General features: G+C 41.8%; 1 protein-coding gene across 1 annotated transcript in view; it reads right to left on the reverse strand.

Annotated features, from left to right (window-relative positions):
- Positions 1–21,310, reverse strand: part of MYO3B (myosin IIIB) — a 416,196-nt gene that overhangs the window by 193,525 nt on the left and 201,361 nt on the right. The window contains exons 17-22 of the mRNA XM_061135386.1: positions 17,226–17,352; positions 15,959–16,169; positions 15,005–15,152; positions 13,593–13,746; positions 12,302–12,390; positions 10,576–10,705 (exon numbers count right to left, since the gene is read on the reverse strand). Coding sequence (XP_060991369.1) covers positions 10,576–10,705; positions 12,302–12,390; positions 13,593–13,746; positions 15,005–15,152; positions 15,959–16,169; positions 17,226–17,352 — 859 coding nt within the window. The remainder of the gene's footprint in view (positions 1–10,575; positions 10,706–12,301; positions 12,391–13,592; positions 13,747–15,004; positions 15,153–15,958; positions 16,170–17,225; positions 17,353–21,310) is intronic.

Below are 21,310 nucleotides of genomic sequence, written 5' to 3' on the forward strand. Positions count from 1 at the left end.
AACATTTTCTTTCCCACTGGACAGCATGGTGCAATAGACCAAAGAACAGAAGAGAGCCCAATGAGAGCTTTCAAACCACAGTGAAAAAAAAGTGAAGTCACTCAGTCGTGTCCGACTCTTTGTGACCCCATGGACTGTAGCCTACCAGGCTCCTCCATCCATGGGATTTTCCAGGCAAGAGTACTGGAGTGGGGTGCCATCGCCTTCTCTGCACAGCTGATGGGATAGAACAAACTGCAGGTAGACTTTTTAAAAGGAAACAAAATTTTAAGTGGCTTACATGTGAACAAAAAGACAAATGAATAAACAAGCAAAAACAAAAACAGTACTTGGAGAATACAACTCAAAACCTGAAGGCATTCAGGGAAAAGAAAAACAAAAGAATTTCAAGAGGTGCTCTCTTCCTCCCACAACCATATCACACACCCATTTTGTCCTCAACAAGTCTAACAAAGACAACCAGTGATTCTTCTAGACAAGGGCTGAAAACCATTAACAAAGGAGATATATGAAGGTGTGAAGTGTCTCCCAGGATGGTTCAGCTGCTTCCAGGACCCTCTGTAAAGGGCAGAAGGGGACACTGTTCCTCATGGAACCTGACAGCAGAGGCCTTCTGTTCTGCAGCCGACTGCGGCAGCAATAGATGAGAGTGTGACTTCACATGCGCCCAGAGTCCCCAGGGCAGTGAGGTTTCCAAGAGAAAACGTGGGTCTCGTGCTTCCCAGCAAAGTACAGTCTGTGCTTTAAGCATGAGTGTGCTGCTTGCTTCTGGGAAAGCCACACGCTGCCCACTCCACAGGAGGAAGGGGGCTGGCAATCAATCTCAGATGCTGTATGTAACTACAAGTCTATCTGCACTTCTCCAGAACCTGAGTCCTAACAGGGCATCACACTTGTCTCTCCAGATTCCAAATCCAGAGCTCTAGATGGAGCTCTGAATTTCACAACTTGTTAAAACAAATCTCTCACGTTGGTGGGCTCCCTGTCAGCACCATAAATCAGGACGACTCACACACATTTCTGATGTGTTTCAAGTGCTCTCAAGACCCTGAGGGAAATCCATTCTCAAAGTGCACTCCCTGCCTGAACAGACTCTCCTGAGCATCTCCTATGTGCCCAGCGCCTCTTCAGGAGCTAGAAAGAAGAGCCTACTAAATGGACAAAATCCTATCCTCATGAAACTTACACACAGGGGTTTCAGTTTATTGGAGATAAACAAGAAACAGCTCTACTTTTTCCTGTTACATCCTGTTACATCCAGGCTGTTACCTCTCCTTTCTTTGAGGATGGCAGCTCCCTTAACTATATTTTAGCCCTACTTCACAGATTTTCTGTTATTAGAGATTACTTTTGGATTTGAAGATTCCTTCTTATTTGTTTTTGATCTTTAATATCATCTCAAGTCAAAGCTTTTTTCCCCACTGCCCCTTTACCTCCAGGCTGGATAGATACCTCCAGGACTTGAAGGAGGCGTGTCTCCCGAACTTCTGCTCTGGACTGGCTTCTCTGGTGCGGGAGGAGGGAGGAAGGAAAGGGGAGAGGGCAGAGCTCTCTTTCTCTGCCTGGGTGCGGCTGTAAACTCTCTCTGGTTAAACACAATAGTCCCTGGGCTTTGTAGGAAACAGTGGTGGCCTCACATGCCCCCTAGTAAGGGAGCTCACAGGGACCAGCTCCTGCAACAATTAGTGATCCTGCTGCTGCTGCTGCTAAGTCGCTTCAGCCGGCATAGACGGCAGCCCACCAGGCTCCCCCGTCCCTGGGATTCTCCAGACAAGAACACTGGAGTGGGTTGCCATTTCCTTCTCCAATGCATGAAAGTGAAAAGTGAAAGTGAAGTCATTCAGTCGTGTCCGACTCTTAGCGACCCCATGGACCGCAGCTTACCAGGCTTCTCTGTCCATGGGATTTTCCAGGCAAGAGTACTGGAGTGGGGTGCTATTATTGCCTTCTCCAATTAGTGATCCGCTATGCATTAAATTGTAGCCCCCCGCCCCCCTCCCCTGAATGCATATGTCCAAGTCCTAACGCTCAGTCCTTCAGAAGGTGACCACCTTTGGACACAGAACCTTTAAAAGGTGATTCAGGGCAAATGAATTCATACAGGTGGGTCTCAATCCAACATGACTCTCATCTTTATAAGAAGAGGACACAGACAATGTACACGCAGACCAAGGCGTGACCATGTGAGAACCCTGAGAAGGCAGCAAACTACAAGCCAAAGAGAGAGGTCTCAGAAGAAACCAAACCTGCACACATCTTGATCATGAGCTTCTACCCTCCATAATTGTGAGATAGTAACTTAAGTCACTTTTTGTCTGTGGTGCCTCATTATGTCAGCCCTAGGAAACTAACACAGATTAGAAGTCAAGAATTTTATTTTACCTTTAGATTTTCTACCGTGCAGGAGGGAGTGAGTTATTTGACAAATATTTACTAGGACTCACTATGCATTAGGAAAGGAGGGTAGGTGGCAGGTCATAGAAGAGAGACAGACAGGATCATGTCAGCTCCTGATGGAGACAGTTAAACAGGGTGGCATGACAGAGTGAGTGGGGAAGCACGGGGCTATCATCCACTGGGCAGAGAGAAGGCCTCTCTTTGGTAGTGACATTTAAGCTAAATTCTGGATCACAAGGATAAACCTGTAAAGATCTAGGCAAAGGATGTCCTGGGCAGAGTGAGCAGCTGGTGCTGAGTCATGAAAAGGCTTGGACTGTCTGAGGAACAGAATGAAGGCAGAGAGGGAGGGGAAGAGTTCAAAAAGATGGGGACATTACGTTAAGAGTTTCAGATAAAGAAAGGAGTCTGGATTTTATTTTAGGTGTGATGAGGAGCCATGGGAGGCTTTAAGCAGGGCAGTGACATGATCAAATTTCCATTCCTAGAAAGACGGCTGTTTAGCTGTCAGGCTGTGTGAGGAAAGACCAGAAACAGAGTCTGGTTAGGAGATGCAGTGAGAGGGGCTGTAGAGGCACCACCTTGCTCGCCGACTTCATCTTCACCTGACATTCTCGGTGTGACCCTGTCCAAATTTTCCTTTTTAATAAGGACACCAGTCATACTGGCATAGGGCCCATCTTGGTGACTCCATTTTATCCCAATTGCTTCTGCAAGGCCCTATTTCCAAACAGAGTCACATCCTGATGAACTAGGAGTCTGGATTTCAACATACATATTTTTTGGGAGGGAGACACAATTCAACCCATAACAAGCAGTCAAAAAGATAGAAGATACTATGTTGATGAGGATGACCACATTAAGAGGAATAAATAGCTGATGCAGAAGAGAGGAGGAATAATTGCAGGATGAAAGCCCTTGTGAAGGTGAGGAAAGGAATGAAGAGGCAAGCGGAGAGCCGCTTGTAATGAGAGTAAGGATGGTTCAGTCATTTAGATTAGCAGGAAAACAAAATGAGAACAGATGCAGGTAGATGGGTAGATTTGGTTCAACCATCCATTCATTTACTCAGCAAATACATAGAGAGTGGCTACCATATACTAGGTATTGCTAAAACTTTGAGGAGACAGTAATGAACAAACCAGAGAAAATTCCTGCTATCTGCAAAACTTTAGTTTATATTGGAGAAAGACAGACAATAAACAAGTAAATTATATATAGTAAGTTAGGTAGTGATAAGTGCTAAGGAAAAAGATAAAACAGGAAATGGATTTATAAGTATTCAGTAGGTTGAAATTTTTACCAAGGTAGCCAGGAAAAGTAGATTTTGAGAAAAGACCTGAAGAAAGTGAAACAGCAGCCATGGGTATGTCTTGGGGAAAATATTCCACATAGAGGGGATAGCAAGTGAAAGGGCACCTACATAATAACTACAGCGAACACCATACTTAACCGTGAAAGATTGGATGCTTTACCCCCAAGATCTGGAACAAAGCAAGATGCTTCCTCTCACCACTTCTATCTGGCTATATACTGAAAGTCATAGCCAGTCAAATAAGGCGAGAAAAAGAAATGAATGGTGTAAGATTGGAAAGAAAAATAAAAAAGGGTTCTCATTAACAGATAACATGACTGTCTATGTATAAAACCCCAAGAAATCTAAAAAAGCAAAGTCAAACAAAACTCCTAGAACTAACAAGTGAGTTTAGCAAGGTTGTTTAAGACAAAGTCAATCCACAAAAATCTATGGTAGAATAGAATACTAGTTCCAAAAGCTGAAATATTTAGATATAAATCTAACAAAACATGTATAAGATCTGCATGTGAAAACAAAATACTAATTAAAGAAATCAAAGAAAATCCAAATAAACAGACATGGTGTGTTCATAGAATGAAAGACTCAATGTAGCAAACATAAAAATTATTCCTGAATTGACCCATAGATTTCACGCAATGGCAATCAGAATCCCAGTAAGCCTTTCTATAGATATAGACAAGCTGTTTTTAAAATTTACATGTAAAGACAAACTGGAACAGCCAAAAAATTTTTGAAAAAGAAGAATAAATCTGAGGCAATCACACTATGTGCTCCTAAGATTTACTATAAAGCTATGCGTGAAGACATTGTGGTATCCATGAGTTAGACACACAGACCAATGAAACAGACCCACACACATATAACCAATCCATTTTTGACAAATATAAAAGCAATCAGTGGAGAAGACAGTCATTTCAATAAATGGTTTTGGAATAACTAGACATACTTATGAGTAAAAAAAAATGCTCTCACACCTTATATAAAAAATAACTCATGCTAGATCTAAATGTAGAATGCGAAAGTATTTATTGAGCATCTATTCACACAGAGCTCCACATAGACTCCTTGGGGCCCTGGTTCTCTCTAATTAGTCTTTAACCCCCTATTTAAGTTTTCCTTTCTCACCCTAAAGCTGTCCCTGCAGGAGCCCACCTTGTCCCCCACCCTGAGCATTTCGGATCAACATCAGGAGCCCACTATTATTTTTCCATTTGCTTCCCCTTCCCTGTTGGCTCAGCTGGTAAAAATTCACCTGCAATGTGGGAGATCTGGGTTCAATTCCAGAATCGGGAAGATCCCCTGGAGAAGGGAATGGCTACCCACTCCAGTATTCTTGCCTGGACACAACTGAACAACTTTCACTTCACTTCTCCCTCTCTGCCCTGAGTCCTTTCCTCTTTGTCCTATTCACTTACTCACCCCTCTGCCACCTCCCTCTCATTTCCAGGGCTGTACTCCCTGGTGCAGAATGCCTCAGTACACCAGACTGTTCAATTTTCTCTAGTCTATTAGGGGGAAAAAAAAAATCTCTTTCAAGAAGCCTTTCTTAGTTAAGAGAACTCTTTCCCCACTCTGACTCATGATATTTCCATGACTTTTCCTTCTATTTTTACCTGTATAGATACAGTGCTTGTATGCCCCCCATTTATTGATGCATACAGGGTCTTTCTTGTGCATCCTTTATACATTTTAGGATTTGGCATTCTTTCTCTCTCAATCTATTGTGGCTGGGATTTTCTTTTATTCCTTCTAAAAAGCACCTATGCATAGCACCATATCTATTAATAGACGATAAATATATATTATCAGTTGACTGAGATGCACTCCCAAATTAGAAGAAAAAGGCAGGTCTTTGTACGAGGAGGAAATGAGTCACCAGGGCTCCCTAACAGGGTTGCCTTATTCCTTCCTCCATTTCAGGAAGAGCCAAGCACTGTCCATGTCTGTGACTTGGAACTTTGTCACTTAGAGTCAGCTCATCTTGCCAGACTCATACACTGAACTGCCAGAATGGAAAAAGAGCCAGAAGTAGAAAATGAAAACTCTAAGAGATGGTTACAAAAAGGCATCCTCTTAAGAGCTTAATGCTGTTAATTTGGGGAGTTACAGAATCAGGATCAGGCAATTCACAGCAAGGATTTCAGCAGGGTATTACAGAGCTTTGCAGATACAATGTGGGGGCTCGTCTTGTCCCCCCTCCAAATTATAAGGGGAGCCAATGAAGTCAAGATAGAATTTACCATTGACTTTTACTTGCAAATTCCAAGAGAGGAAACCTCAGAATCCTCAGAGAGACGGCAGCAATAGAAACAAAACTCAGTTCCAGATTTTGAAGCAAAACCAGACTCTGAGGCTCAGAGAATAACTCCCCAGTTTTACTCTTGTTTTGTTTTGTTTTTTTTTTTCCCCTAGCTTCTCCCAAGTCCCTAATTCTTTTAAAACCCCAAACTCCCATTTGGAAGTCATTCCAAAGTTCGTGATTCAAAGACAGAAATGGATTTTTCACGTTCTTTTTGAAAACTCCTCTTCTCTTTCCTCCCCTGAGCCTTTTGAACTTTTCTCTAGTTTACTTGTAGCAAGTGGAATATTCCCCAAACAGGAAAATAGGCCATGAAACTATGTTATAACATCTTTCCTTTTAATGTTTTTCTACCTAGATCATTAGTTTGAAAAGTCCCAGCTGAAGGGTTGGAAAGCAGTGTTGCTGCCACAACAAATTTTCACATATAAAGTCTTCAGAGAATTTCTTATCAATACGAAGGATTACAAGGAAAATTTCATCACGTCTGAAGTGGCCAAAGAGTGGTTGCAAAAGCAAAGAAGGGAAGAGAGAGGATCCTTACTGACTACAGCTGGCTGTTTATCTGATGGTCACCGGGCATCTCAGAATGAGAAGGCACCCATCAGGCAGAGGTGATTCCACCACCAGGCACAGCTGGGTGCCCACAGAAACAGCTGCTGGGAAGGGTGCTGCAGCAACCTGGGAGAAGCTGAGGACCCTGAACCTCATGATCTCATGCTCCATGTTTTATAACCTTTTCAGTGAACAAGAAGGTGGGTACAGGAGAAAGGAAAATGCCAGCTGGAGTACTCGCTCTGATTTTATATTATAGTTTTACACAAACACACCCAGAGGTTAATCCTCTTAACCTTGATAAGAGATTAAACCAAGTGCTGATACTTCTGTTTGAAATGCACTAATGAAGGGATTGTCACCAGCCCAGCAGTCCTGGAGAGGAGGCATTTTAAGATATCATCTCTATCCTTGGGGGAAAAAAGTATTATTATGAAATAGATTGCATGTGTAAAAAAGTGTCCAAAATATAAATATACAGCATAATGAATATTATAAAGCCAATATCCATGTAGTCACCACCAAGACCAGGAACCAGAGTATTGCCAAACTCCCCTTGGAAGTCTCTCTTCTTGAAACTGAGGAGCCAAACACTGGACCTCTTTTTAAAGTTTGGGGTTAATAGCCTCCAAGGCTTCCAGTCTTTGACCTTTCTCCTTCCTCTAGTAGTTCATCCCCTAAGAGAAATTTGTAAAGTAATTGCCCATAATATCTATGCTCATTGAACTAATGCCCCCTTTACGTGTTTGAAGCAGGATAAATAAAAATTTAAATGACCAAGAAAATAGTTTCTCACTCACTGAAAATATTAGCATATTTTCTTCCAAGAGAAGCTCCCTGGTAGCTCCATCAGTAAAGAATGCCTACAATGTGAGGGACCCAGGTTTGATTCCTGGGTTGGGAAGATCCTCTGGAAAAGGGAATAGCAACCCACTCTAGTATTCCTGCCTGGAGAATTCCATGAATAGAGGAGCCTGGTGGGCTACAGTCCATGGGGTTCAAAGAGTTGGACACGACTGAACGACTAACATATGTATTCTCTTGCAAAATGCTAGGATGTGTGGGATCTCACTTCCAGCCCCAATGCTGAGATGGACAGCCACACGGCTCTTCCTAAAGGGTATGTGCTGGAAATAAGCATTTGCATTTTCAGCAAACACAATACAACCTTTTCTGTTCAGTAAGGTTATTCCACTTTCAAGGGGTGTAATATAGTAAAACCAAAAAATATAGAATGTGGAACTTTTAAACATTAGAAGCTTAATTAATGTTCAGACCTTCAACAGAGGATACACAATCTCTTCAAAACTGAGGTTTGAAGGCAAATATTGTCATAATGAGATAAATTAGGACTCAATTCTAGGTAGAAAGTGAAGGTAAAAGAAAGTTCCAGTTGTTTTTAGGGCAAAGCCACGTTATCTTTATATTCCAATTTACTGCCTATACAGTGCCTTATTTATTAGCAACTCTTCAATGAATGTTTGTTGATTGAAGGTATTTTTCCATGAATAATTTCAGAAAAAGAAAACAGAATCGTGCTTACTAAAGTTTTCATAATTATACTCAAAATGTGGAGAAAAGAAAAGCTAAGAATTTCAAAAGAAATTATTATGCATAATATACAACTCAAGAATACAAGGAAGCTTGTCAGGAAAACATGTTTCTTCTTGTTTCAGTTCTCACTTTTGTTTCCTCCAGGTGCTGTAGGGTGCAGTTTCAAGGCAAGATTCAGAAGGAGTTATAAGACAGGAGGAAAGTTCCTTCAGAGAAAAGCAAAAATAAGAAGCAGAGGGTATCTCTGTTTTTGTTCCTCCCCAGCTTTTAGGCGATCATGGGCAACGGTGGCTGCTGCAGAGCATGACTGCTTGCACAGCGCCACCCCGTGGTCAAGACTTGAACTTGTTTTTTATTTTGCTAAAGATTGAAAAATTAGAAATTCCAAAATTGTCAATGGATTTGACAAGTCATAACTCTTATTTATAGGAGGGTATAAATGCTAGCTAACAAGTCACTTGGATATATTTTATTTCAAAGAGGATGTCTCCTATTAAAAATGACTGCCTCTTTGACTCTGCACAGAGTCACCTAGTGAGTATACACCTGAGTCTCCGGTGAGGGAGCCCCAGCTCTGCCCACAGCTGCCCACTCTCCCAGAAGTTGATAATAAAACCAAATCCTGGCCTGTGCCCAAGGGAGGTCTGGAGAAGAAGCTGGAGGCAGCCTTCGGAAGGGCACTCTACTATTCATAAGGGAGCATTTTGAAAAAAGTTTAAAAGCTGGTTTCAAAGTAAAGATTAAGCAAAGGTTGTCGACTGTGACTTTTTTCTTAAGTAAGCTTTTCATTATTGTGCACGTTGCTAAAATTCAGAGCTGGCAACCACTCTCTTTTAGCTTGCACAGGCTCCAAGCTAGACACACTGCCAATGATCAGACAAGGGATGTGAAAAGAAAAAGAAATTATGAACAATGATAAAGAGGTTTCTCTGCCTCCTTTTTTAAAAGTAGCTGTTTCCAGACATAGCCTCAAAAACATAAGGCCCTTGAGAGAAGAGCTATGGGAAGCCCAAGTCTGTTGCCCAGCCAACAGCAGCCTCATCCCAGATAAATCAAAGGCGCTTGACCCAATTAGAACCCACTGGGTGAAACAGCAAAGACTAGGATGGTCCATCTTTTGGCCTTCCTAATCCTGCATGAGGACTGACTTAACAACTACACAGAAGTTGACTCTAAGGAGACAAAGGCTGTGAATATAGGCCAGTGACATATCTGTTCCAAGTTGGTTAGAAACAGTGGTGGGCTTAGTCAATGACTAAGTGGGAAGTTGGACTAGGTGACTTTTGAGGACTGCCTGACTGGATGACTCTGATTGGTCCCATTCCCATTACTTGAAATCATACAAAGGCAGAAATAATCTTCTCAATAATTCTAGATAAACCAAGACCATCCTAAAGCATTTAGTATGAACTATGGGCTTTCCTTGTAGCTCAGTCGGTAAAGAATCTGCCTGCAGTGCAGGAAACCTGGGTTCGATCCCCGGGTTGGGAAGATCCCCTGGAAAAGCAAACAGCAACCCACTCCAACATCCTTGCCTGGAAAATGTCATGGACAGAGGAGCCTGGTGGGCTGCAGTCCATGGGATCACAAAGAGTCGTGCACGACTGAGCGACTAACACTTACTTATGGTAATATAAGCTATGGGCTTCCCTGGTGGTGCTAGTGGTAAAGAATCTGCCTGCCAATGCAGGATATGTAAGAGACATAGGTTCGATGCCTGTGTCAGGAAGATCTGCTGGAGGAGGGCATGAAAACCCACCCAAGTAATCTTGCCTGGAGAATTCCATGGACAAAGGAGCCTAGAGGGCTACAGTCCATGGGGTCACAAAGAGTCGGACGTGACTGAGCACATAATAATACATGTTTTTATTTTTATTTATTGGCCACACAGTGTGGCTTGCAGGATTATAGTTCCCTAACCAGGGATCAAACCTGTGCCCGCTGCAGTAGAAGCATGGAGTCCTAACCACTGTACCAACAGGGAAGTCCCAACCTACGCTTCTATAAATGGAAGAATGAAAGGAATCAGGCAGAGAAAATGAGAAGTCTAAAATCTGATGTTATAGAAAGTGTGTGTGTGTGTGTACACACATGTATATATAGGCTGATACTGTGCAATTAGATGCAAAAAGAATAATCACTTTCCTTTTCTTGAACTTAGGTGAATAGACTTTTATCCCTGCTCAAATTTCAAAATGTTATTAGCACAGCACTGGTGGTATTTAGACATCAACTGGAAAACCCCAGCAGGGCTTGTAGAAGTATGAGGCAGGCCTAGGGCTGTCAGAAACATTACAAATACCCAGTTTGTTGTTGTTGTTGATTGTTGTGTTTTTAAAATTTTTAATTTATTCTTTATGGTCATGCTACATTGCATGAAGGATCTTAGTTCCCTGACCAGTGGAATCATGGAGTCCCAACCACTGGACCACCAGGGAAGTCCCTCCAGTACCTGTTTTAGTCAAAGGGATTGAGAAGAGTTGCTGGAGAAGCTGGTTTTCTGATGCCCTCAGTATGACCACCACATCAGCAGGAAGAGTGTCTCTGTTTTTCTCAAGAACCCCAGAAGCATCATATAATACCTGCAACGTAAAAAGCAAATCACAAGTGAGCCAATACTGTCCCCAACACAGTGTTGCCAGGCAACACTGGGATTGCCTGAGGTCAGTCATTAACTGATCTCTGTATAGAATTCATCTTTACATAGCCATGCTTTTAAACCCAGGCCACCAGATAAGGGGGAGAATTGAAATTTTTGAGATGCCAGTTTATCTTAATTCCTTGTTCAACAGTTCTTTGATGAAGAGAGTCCTATCAAAGATACAACACTTCAGAATAATTATATTGGGCACTCACAATATGAGAAGCATCCATCTGATAAGGTTAACACTGCTATTGCCTCCATTTTACTGTGGGCAAACAGAGGTTTAGAGAGAGGCTGAATCATGTGGCCACGGTCACACATGTCACCAGGGTGGGCAGGCATCCCAACCCAGGCAGTTTGGCTCCATGCTCATACACACTTCACCCTCACTGCTTCCCAAGGTACTTGTGGCACCTGAGTGGTTGGCTCAGGGGTTCTGAGCATTCTTGGTTCTCAGGGCAGAGGACATCTAGATCGGAGACTTTTTAAGGAATGCTCCAAAGAAATGAATTCAAGAAAGGACACAGAGCCCAGAAGGAAAAGGATCGGACAAGAATGGAAGGCAGGAGAGAGGAGAAGAATGCGGACCAGGGATCAGGGCGGATATCTTATGCAGTCACCCTTCAACACTAGAGTAAATAAAGTTTTTAGGAGGGAAAACTGGATTGCAATTTCTAGCCACGATAGATACTATCATGTAGTAATGTGAAGACAAAAACAATCTCTTCACTTACATTAAATTGCTTTTCAAACAACATTCAGTCAAGCAAAATTAATTTCCATGCCATGATATGAATGTGAAACATAATTTCAACAAGTCTTAAATCAACAAAATAATCCAAAATGCCTTTTATTGAACTCCTACCCATTTTCTGGGCCCAGGGCCTCAGCAGACCCTGCCGGAACCAATTAGCCATAATTCACATGGCTCCTTAGAGAGTAACATGAGCAATGGATTGTTGGCTACAGGAGGAGGGGATTTCCTGAATCACTCACTAACCTGCTTCAGGAACTTGAAATTGAGACTGAGGAATAATGGATGAAAAGTGGAAATTTCAGTTAATGTTGTAAAATCTTAACATCTGGAAGATGAAGTGAATTCTTTCCCCTTTTTATCTAGACATTTTTGGTGCCCTGTAGACATATGCTTGTGCTACAAAGTGCTAAAAATTGAGCCCCACTGTGATATTAACCCTCCTTCATTGCCTACACATCTCCAAATTACTTCTGAATGTGAGCATTCACCACTAAACGCTGCAAAAGCTATCATGTTTTCTCTCTGGAGAGCTGTCACTTCTAGGCCAAACCTCAGGTGAGAAGCAGATGGCAGCTCTGTGGGCCACCCCAGCGAGAAATTACTTTGTTGCCAGCGGCTACTTTCCATGAGCAATACCACTGTGAAGGTTTAAGAATTATGATTAGGTATACAAGAAGAATTAAAAGGAGAAAGAAATCTGCAAGCAATTTCATGAGTGCCACAAACAGGGCACTATGGACATTTGTTCCTTGTCAAAATTCAGGTTTAATAACTCACCTTTCCAGCATAGTGCTGAATGCCAAAGCACAGCTCCATTCCTTTGGGCCTCCAGAAGTATTTGCATCGAAGATTATCTTCAAATTTATCTGTGTGGATTTTCATGTTTAAAAGTTACAATGTGAACTCTTTGGTCCTTTAGACAAAAATACGCTCCTCAAACCACGATGACTCAGAATAAGGAACTTCAGAGTAGCCTGATAGTATTCTTATATGTACAGTGATGGAGAAAGATCCCCACCGGTACCACATGATGGGCATTTACATTCAAGTTCTCATCTAGCTGTTTCATGTTGTCTTTTGTGTCAAGCTGATCTCGATGATATCATGTTCTGCCCTGAGAACTCCAAGAATAAACACTGATGACACCAGAAAACCAACCAATTAGCTTTAGAGCCATGAAGATACTCCGTGGAAGGCAAATAACCCTGGTTTATATTCCTCTTGATAACTTGTGACAATTTTATAGCTAAAAGGAAGTCACTTAAAGGTGACAGTCTCAACTCCTAGAAGTGAATCTCTCCCACAGATCAATTTTCCATCTGGGAAAAAGGCTTGAAACTTCCTCTCCATCCCTCTCCAGATAGTTTTGCTGTTGTGGTCAAGGATGGCCTACTCTGTGTGAGGAACTGTGCTAAGCAGTAAAGGGATGCAGGGGTCAGACTTTGTTGCCCAGGGATCTCACAATGTGAGAGATGGGGTCACATGCAACTCTGAAGACTGACAAAGGAGGAGGAGGAGGTGGAGAGGTATGGGGGTAAGTACAGAGGACTCCGAATGCCAGAAGGAGATGTTTTACCATCACTCCACAGATAATGGTAATTGAATGAAAAGGTGGCTTTACAAAAACTATATTAGGTGGGATGTCCAGTATAAAACATGAGCCAGGAAGCCAGAACATCAGCAGGGCTTCTATACAAAGTTGTACTAAAGATGGCTGGGGGTCCAGGTGGAGATATGAGAGAAGGGCATGAAAAAGGAGGGGTATCAAGTGTTGGTCATGGAAAATAAGGGGAACAGAAGGTGTAAAAATGATACCGATATAGGGTAAAGGTATTTCGCTTTACTCAAACAGGAAAGCGAAGAGAGTTTGAGAGATGGTGATGGGTTTGCTTTAACACACAAATCCTACCAGGATGTGTTCTGAATATTTCAATTTATTAAAAGCAGAGTCTTTATTTTCACAATCACCAAAATACACAGGAAGGATTCCATAAACCATTTGATGATATGAGCCAAATAGCCAAGTTCTCTTCTGCACATATGTATGCCTTTTCTAAAAGGTACCTACCAACTAGGGTCTGGTCTGTTGCCTGAGGAAACCGACTTTCCTCATCCAAAAGTGCAAGCAGTCCCAGGGGTTTCTGGAGGAACATATCCAAGAGGGGGCGATTGTCCTCATACTCCACGGGTGTAGCGTCAATGCCCTCGTTCTGATACTCCATCTGGAAGGAAATGGATCGTGAATCACTCCAGCCCTGTACTGGCCTAGGTACCACCAGGCTGCATGCACTTTCTCTGTCTGGCAACACTGAACAGGGGTATGTTTTATGTGAGTAGGACAAGGCTTTTCTGCATCCAGCACTCTTGAAGCTCAGAATTTAAGACTGACCTACAGGGAGCCTATGGCAGGTGATGAGGTTGGCAAGAGAACCTTGGCTCTCTGTCTCTCAGACATGGACTTGGTAACTCAAATTGAGAAGCTGATGTAGAAAGGAAGGGAAGCTGAAAATTTTTTATTCTGGTGACAAGTATGGTTGAAACCAGGAGGAAAGCAGATTTCTGTCTTCTGCAAAGGAATCATCTTGAACTAAAAAAAAACTAAAAAGAACTCCAGATTTCCTGGGAAAATCAATGGAAGTAAACCTGATTGAAACAAGGTCTAGTTTTGTACAAGATGGGTGGAGGAGGAGTGCATTGTGGATTTGTCCAGTTTCCGTGATAAAACCAATACCGGTGTTTATAGTCCATGACTTTGTCTTTATCTAACCTAGTTTAATCTAGCAGTTTAATGTGTCCCTTGATCTTGCATTAAAACAAGGAACTTGGTCAGAATGTTTAGTTTTTACAACTATATACTGTCTCTTCACACAGGAGAGTCTTGGGGTTGGGGTTTGGGTTGGGGTGGAGAATAAGGGCTCCAGACTTTGGGTCCACTAGCTTTACATCCTGTTTTATTTGCCATTAGACTCATGGGGGGAAGATTTCCATTTTGAGAAAACCAAGAATGTATCTTACTCCTCCCTGAAGATACCCATCCACTTCTGGTGGGGTCTAATATGCAGGAGACAGGGGATTCATACGGTCAGTGAGGGAGTTAAGGAAACCAAGAACATTATCCCAACTTCCAGGTCATCCTGTATCATTTTGGACAGCATCACAGATATTTTTAGTTAAATAAAGCAGAAGAGAATGTAGCATTTTGGGAAATGCATATGAATCAGTTTGGAAACAGCATTTAAATAATTGGCTTGTCACCAGCTTCACTCAAGGGAGGAAACGTACCTTTCCACAGAAATCGAGACCTCTTTTTATCAAACTACATTTAGATTGCCAAGTTATTTTGACAGGACTGCCTCATCAGTGGTTTTTCTTTGGAGTCTTTGACCTGTTAACCTCACTAACAAGGTTTCTGCTTTGAACTCTGGGCAGACTGTAGGCACATTCCCCACCAAGTACAGTGCCTTCAGAGTTCACTGTTACCTGCTCGAGAGCAAAAACATGCTGATTGAAATAGTATTGAATTTGCTCATTGGCGATGTTTATGCAGAGCTGCTCAAATGAATTTCTTTGAAAGTTTTCGAATCCAAAAATGTCCAAGATCCCCACATTCATACCATCGTCTGCAGTACTGCATGAGAGAGAAAAATAAAACCTTTCAGAGAAGGAAACAGCAGTCTCAGGGCAGAGAGAATATTCCTGCCTACATTTTTATCAATACATGTAGCTACTCAGGGAAGGCAACATCCTGCCACCTTTCAGAAAGAAACAGTCTATGTGTTAAACAGTTGATTTCCTGAGTCCTTCAACTGTTCTTCCAACTTCTCTTATTTTAAGCAACAGAATACTTTCAAATTTTCCTCAGAAGCTCCATCTATAGAGAGATTAAAGAAGAACCGCTCTATTTGAAGGGGCTGGAACTGCTGCTCATTTATTCTTCTACTTTCTCACCCACAAGGCTCAGCTGGAAGAAGACTCTAGAATTTGATACTGTCAGTTCCTCCACAATTTAGAAAACACTAGTGCTTAGCACAGATAAAGCTGTAGAAGTAGCAATACTGTGAGATTTCTGTGCTTTAACACCTCATGAAACATCTCAGTTGATTCTAAAAACAGCAGAAGGAGGAGGATATTATTCTCATTTTACAGATGAGGAAACTATGACTTAGGATGTGCACAAATGAAGCTGTGGAGTCTGGATGCAAACCCCAGTTTTCCCAGCTCCTAGCTAAGCTTGTTCTTTTAAATACCATACTGAAGTGGCTCTGTAATCATGACCCTCTCAGGTGTAAATACACCGTCTTTTAAAGGAGATGCCCTGAGATCTTCATTAAAGAAAACCCAAGAGAGGACCAAATGCTTCCTCTTGGAAATTCTAGGAGACACTGGGGTCAATTACAGCTCTCCTCAAGGTCTCTGCTCATCGGGGGAACTTGCCATATGTTTTTGTCTGGCTGCAGAAGTGTATTGATGCGATTTACGATCCAGCTGAAAAGCCTCCCATACAGGGCTTTGGACATGGCATCTCTGACATCTGAGGCCCTGTCCACAGTGTTGGCGCGGATGATGGTCTCGCCCCGGGTGACCACGCAGTGTGAGGTGAGAGCCTCCTGGAGCTCTTCAGGGCTGATGCAGAGAACCAAGGCAGCTAGAAGAGAGGGTGAGGATAATGCTGGAGAATGTAGACATCTATCCATCTGTCCAAACAGCCAGCCAGCCAGTTAGCCAGCATTCATTCAACATTAGCCATGTGCCAGGCTATATCTTCAGAACTTCAGAGCCAAGGATAAACATGTGGGGCCCTGAACCCCAAGAAACACCTAGACTGATGCAGTACCTCCCAAACTGTTTTGAAAGTTCTTTACATGTGTTAGATAAAAAAATGTGGAAGGAGGTCGTCTTTGACCAAATAAGTTGGAACAATTGTTGGAGAGTATAGTCTGCTCTCAGAAAATCACAAAGCACATTAGTATAGTTAAGTGCTACAGTTTAACACAAGAGATGTTTATTTAAATAAGCTTTTTTTTTTTTCCCCCTAACTCAGGAATCTTATTCTTTGTGCCACTATTGCCAACCCACTCCAGTACTCTTGCCTGGGAAATCCCGTGGACGGAGGAGCCTGATAGGCTACAGTCTATGGGGTCGCAAAGAGTCGGACACAACTGAGTGACTTCACTTTCACTTTTCACTTTCATGCACTGGAGGAAGAAATGGCAACCCACTCCAGTGTTCTTGCCTGGAGAATCCCAGGGACGGGAGCCTGGTGGGCTGCCGTCTATGGGGTCGCACAGAGTCGGACAGGACTGATGTGACTTAGCAGCAGCAGCAGCATTATTACTTGTGGAAATTTAAAAATAAATATGTGCATGTGTTATCCCCTCCAGATGCTGATTCAGTGAATTTCGAGTGAGGTCCAACCTCTCATATCTTTTCAAAAATTTGTAGATGATTTTTAAAAGCAGCCACTGGTGAGAATCACTGCCCAAAGTTACCTGCCATGGACTTTTCAGAAGAACATCTGTGTACTTGCCACTTATGAAATGAACACTGATGTTCTACAAGATATTCTCTGGGAAACACTGGTTAGTGAAAACACCCAGAGCCAGTTAAGGACCAGCACATTATATCTTCAAGTCTTGAAAAACTACCCAAGTAAAAGAAACACGTACTTTGGCAAAACAATGCATAGGAATCAAATACTTACCATTTTCCAAGGCTTCTGCATTGGGCACCTCACTTTTATCCGTTTGATGCTGAGAGGAAATAGCTGCAAACTCAATGTTTCCAATATTCAAAATCCCAGCTAATATCCTGTACACTGAGTGCACCTCCTGAAAAGGATATCAAGAATCATGTTTGGTCATTGCCAGTCAAACCAGTAAATTTGCCAGCACTGGGGTAGAAACCACTAGTCCACCCACATCCATCTCCACCCTGCTGTCCTGGGATACAAACAACAAACGTCCAAGCCTTCCTTGCAGTTAGGCCATGTAACTAAATTCTTAACAAAGGAACAGGTAGAATGAGGTGGGCCATATCTGGGCTTTGCTTATAGAAGGGAGCATGCCTCCTTCAAGCCTTTTTTTCCATTACTGCTGGATCAAACTCCCAACAACCTACCTTCAATCATGCCACTGGTTAGAATGTCTGAGACCAATGACTGGATGGAACAGAGATGTTCTACAATCTGAACCTCTTGCCTTGGAATACTTACATTACAGAGAACTGATCTTTGTTCTTTAAGACACTTTTAGCCTTTAACCCTAGCTAATACCAGCTCCCAAATTCAAGTATGGGTCTTTCTTCAAGACAAGAGTAGAGATGTTTCCTTAACCTCTTGAATATAGCTTATATGAAATAGTTGAGGGGCATTCATTGATGTTGCACTAGAACATCTGAAGTTAAATTATGGAGTATATAGTTATGAATGAGGTCAAGGCATTTTGAAAGACTCACTAGAAGTTACCTTTCATGTTTTAGTACAATAAGAAATAAACATCTGGTCTTCATACCCATTTCTGGCACAAGAGTTCTAAAACTCTAGGACTTCTTGAGTGATAGAGCCGAGAAGGGTGTCCTTTGTTCATCACGATAAGCCCCTTTCATCCACATCTGAGTTTGTGCTAAAGAGGAGACTCTTGGGGGATGGGTGTGCTGGTTGTCAGAGGAACCAACAATGTGATTAAAGCGTTGGAAATCTTAGCTGGACTCCAGACTTCGAGGAGGGCACATGGCTTGAGATAGAGTCAATCATCAATAGGCAATGACTTGATCAGTCATGCCTAGGTAACAGAGCCTCCACTAAAACCCCTAATTGACCAGGTTTGGAGAACTTCTGGGTTGGCAAACACATGAAGGTGAAAAGAGGAGGTGGTGCCTCCTCTTCTGATACCTTGCCCTGTAAATCTCTTCCACTTGTCTGTTCCTCAGTTGTATCCTTTATAATAAACCAGGAATATTAAGTGAACTGCTTTCCTGACTTCTGTGAATCCTTCTAGCAAATTATTGAACTTGAAGAGGGGGGTCTTGGGAACTCTATTTACAGCCTGTCCATTAGAAATAGGAAAACATGGGAGTTGCAACTGGTATGTGAAGTTGGGGCAGTCCTGTGGGAGTAAGCCCCTAACTTGTATAATTTGAAGCTAACTTGAGGTAGACAGTGTCGGAATTGAACTGAACTGTAGAAGAACTGATTGGTATGGTGAAGAAAACTCCACACATTTGGTAAGACTAGAAATGATATGTGATGATCTAAGTCCTATTTTTATATTGAAAGTGGAATTCATAAGTATAATTAATGGTAAAAAAAAAAAGTACAATTATTTGTTTAAATATTTGCATTTCCTATAGGTGAGAAATGAAATATATAGCCAGGAAATCCCTGTATCTTATGCTTATAGATAAAGTACTGTGACAAAAAATACTCAGGCTGGGCACTTGATTTAGTACTATACATAGCAGCAAACTAAGAGAAACTGTCATTAGACCATTGATAAAGCATTGCCCCTGAATTGAGCCTTTCTGCAAACACTGCTCAGTAAAGCCAAAAAACTGAACATGGACTGTAATAGTGACATCTGCTGGATACCTGATAATGCTACAAAGACAAATGAGGATTTTAAACTAGGCTTCCACCATAGAAAAATATTGTTCTGCAGTGTCCCAGAGGTCCCTGAGGTTGTCCTCATTTCTTTTGATCCTTTTTTCTTTTTTCCTCTCTGCTTCATTTATTTCCACCATTTTATCTTCTACCTCACTTATCCTATCTTCTGCCTCCGTTATTCTACTCTTGGTTCCCTCCAAAGTGTTTTTGATCTCATTCATTGCATTATTCATTTTTAATTGACTCTTTTTTATTTCTTCTAGGTCTTTATTAAACATTTCTTGTATCTTTTCAATCTTTGTTTCCAGGCTATTTATCTGTAACTCCATTTTGTTTTCAAGATTTTGGATCATTTTTATTATCATTATTCTAAATTCTTTTTCAGGTAGATTCCCTATCTCCTCCTCTTTTGTTTGACTTGGTGGGCATTTTTCATGTTCCTTTACCTGTTGGGTATTTCTTTGCCTTTTCATCTTGTTTAGATTGCTGTATCTGGAGTGGGCTTTCTGTATTCTGGAGGTCTGTGGTTCCTTTTTATTGTGGAGGATTAACCCAGTGGGTGGGGTTAGACGATTGGCTTGTCAAGGTTTCCTGGTTAGGTCAGTGTTCTGGTGCGTGCAACTTGATTTCTTCTCTTTGGAGAGCAATGGAGTGCCCAGTAATGAGTTTTGAGATGGATCTATGTGTTAGGTGTGACCTTGGGCAGCCTGTATGTTGATGTTCAGGGCTATGTTCCTGCGTTGCTGGAGAATTTGCGTGGTATGTCTTGCTCTAAAACTTATTGGCTCTTGGGTGGTGGTTGGTTTCAGTGTAGGTATGAAGGCTTTTGGACAGTCACTTATTACTTAAAGTTCCATGTAGTCAGGAGTTTTCTGGTGTTCTCAGGTTTTGGGCTTAAGTCTCCTGCCTCTGGATTTCACTTTTATTCTTCCTGTAGTCTCAGGACTTCTCCAACTATACAGCCCTGATAAGAAAACATGGAAGCAACCTAGATGCCCATCAGCAGATGAATGGATAAGGAAGCTGTGGTACATATACACCATGGAATATTACTCAGCCATTAAAAAGAATTCATTTGAACCAGTCCTAATGAGATGGATGAAACTGGAGCCCATTATACAGAGTGAAGTAAGCCAGAAAGATAAAGAACATTACAGCATACTAACACATATATATGGAATTTAGAAAGATGGTAACGATAACCCTATATGCAAAACAGAAAAAGAGACACAGAAATACAGAACAGACTTTTGAACTCTGTGGGAGAATGTGAGGGTGGGATATTTCAAAAGAACAGCATGTATACTATCTATGGTGAAACAGATCACCAGCCCAGGTGGGATGCATGAGACAAGTGCTCGGGCCTGGTGCACTGGGAAGACCCAGAGGAATCGGGTGGAGAGGGAGGTGGGAGGGGGGATCGGGATGGGGAATACGTGTAAATCCATGGCTGATTCATATCAATGTATGACAAAACCCACTGAAATGATGTGAAGTAATTAGCCTCCAACTAATAAAAAAAAAATAAAATAAAATAAAAAATAAAAAGAGATTGAAAAAAAAAAGAAGGAAAAAAAAAAAAAAAGAAAAATATTGTTCTTCAAACTCCTAAATCAAAGGCAAGATGTCATGTTTCTGACTTCAAGAATCACTGTTTTAATCACACAACTTAAGAGTGGCTAAGGAGAACACCTACCAAATGGGTTTTCTGGGACTAGCATGGATTTAACATGACAGAATCTCATTACTTTGATCAATACAGTGTGAGGCTTGCAGAACGCATCCAGAGACTCCCCACAGAAGCAGATCCCGGAGAGTAAAACAGAAACTCCACAGCAATGAGTTCTATATCTGTTATTTCTATACATAGTTATCTCAAGAGCTTATCTAAAACTCTCAATATTTCCTCTAATTAAAACACACATACACACACCATGTATAAGTATACAAGCTATGAAATCTCCCAAAACAAGGCATCCAGGCATTTCACCACTAGGATGACCATCCACAAAGGAAATGACAAGGACCACACCCTTGAGACCAGCATCTCACCCCGTGTGTCTTTGGCAATATTCTTTTCAGCACAACACTCAGAGATTTCCTCTTTCAAAGAGGAAAATTACCTATATATTTTAGCAGAGACTTTGGGTTCAAGCACTGTGCAAAAGACTGAAGTTAAAAGCAGA

This window comes from Dama dama, chromosome 33 (assembly GCF_033118175.1).
Source record: "Dama dama isolate Ldn47 chromosome 33, ASM3311817v1, whole genome shotgun sequence".
Lineage (NCBI taxonomy): Eukaryota > Metazoa > Chordata > Mammalia > Artiodactyla > Cervidae > Dama > Dama dama.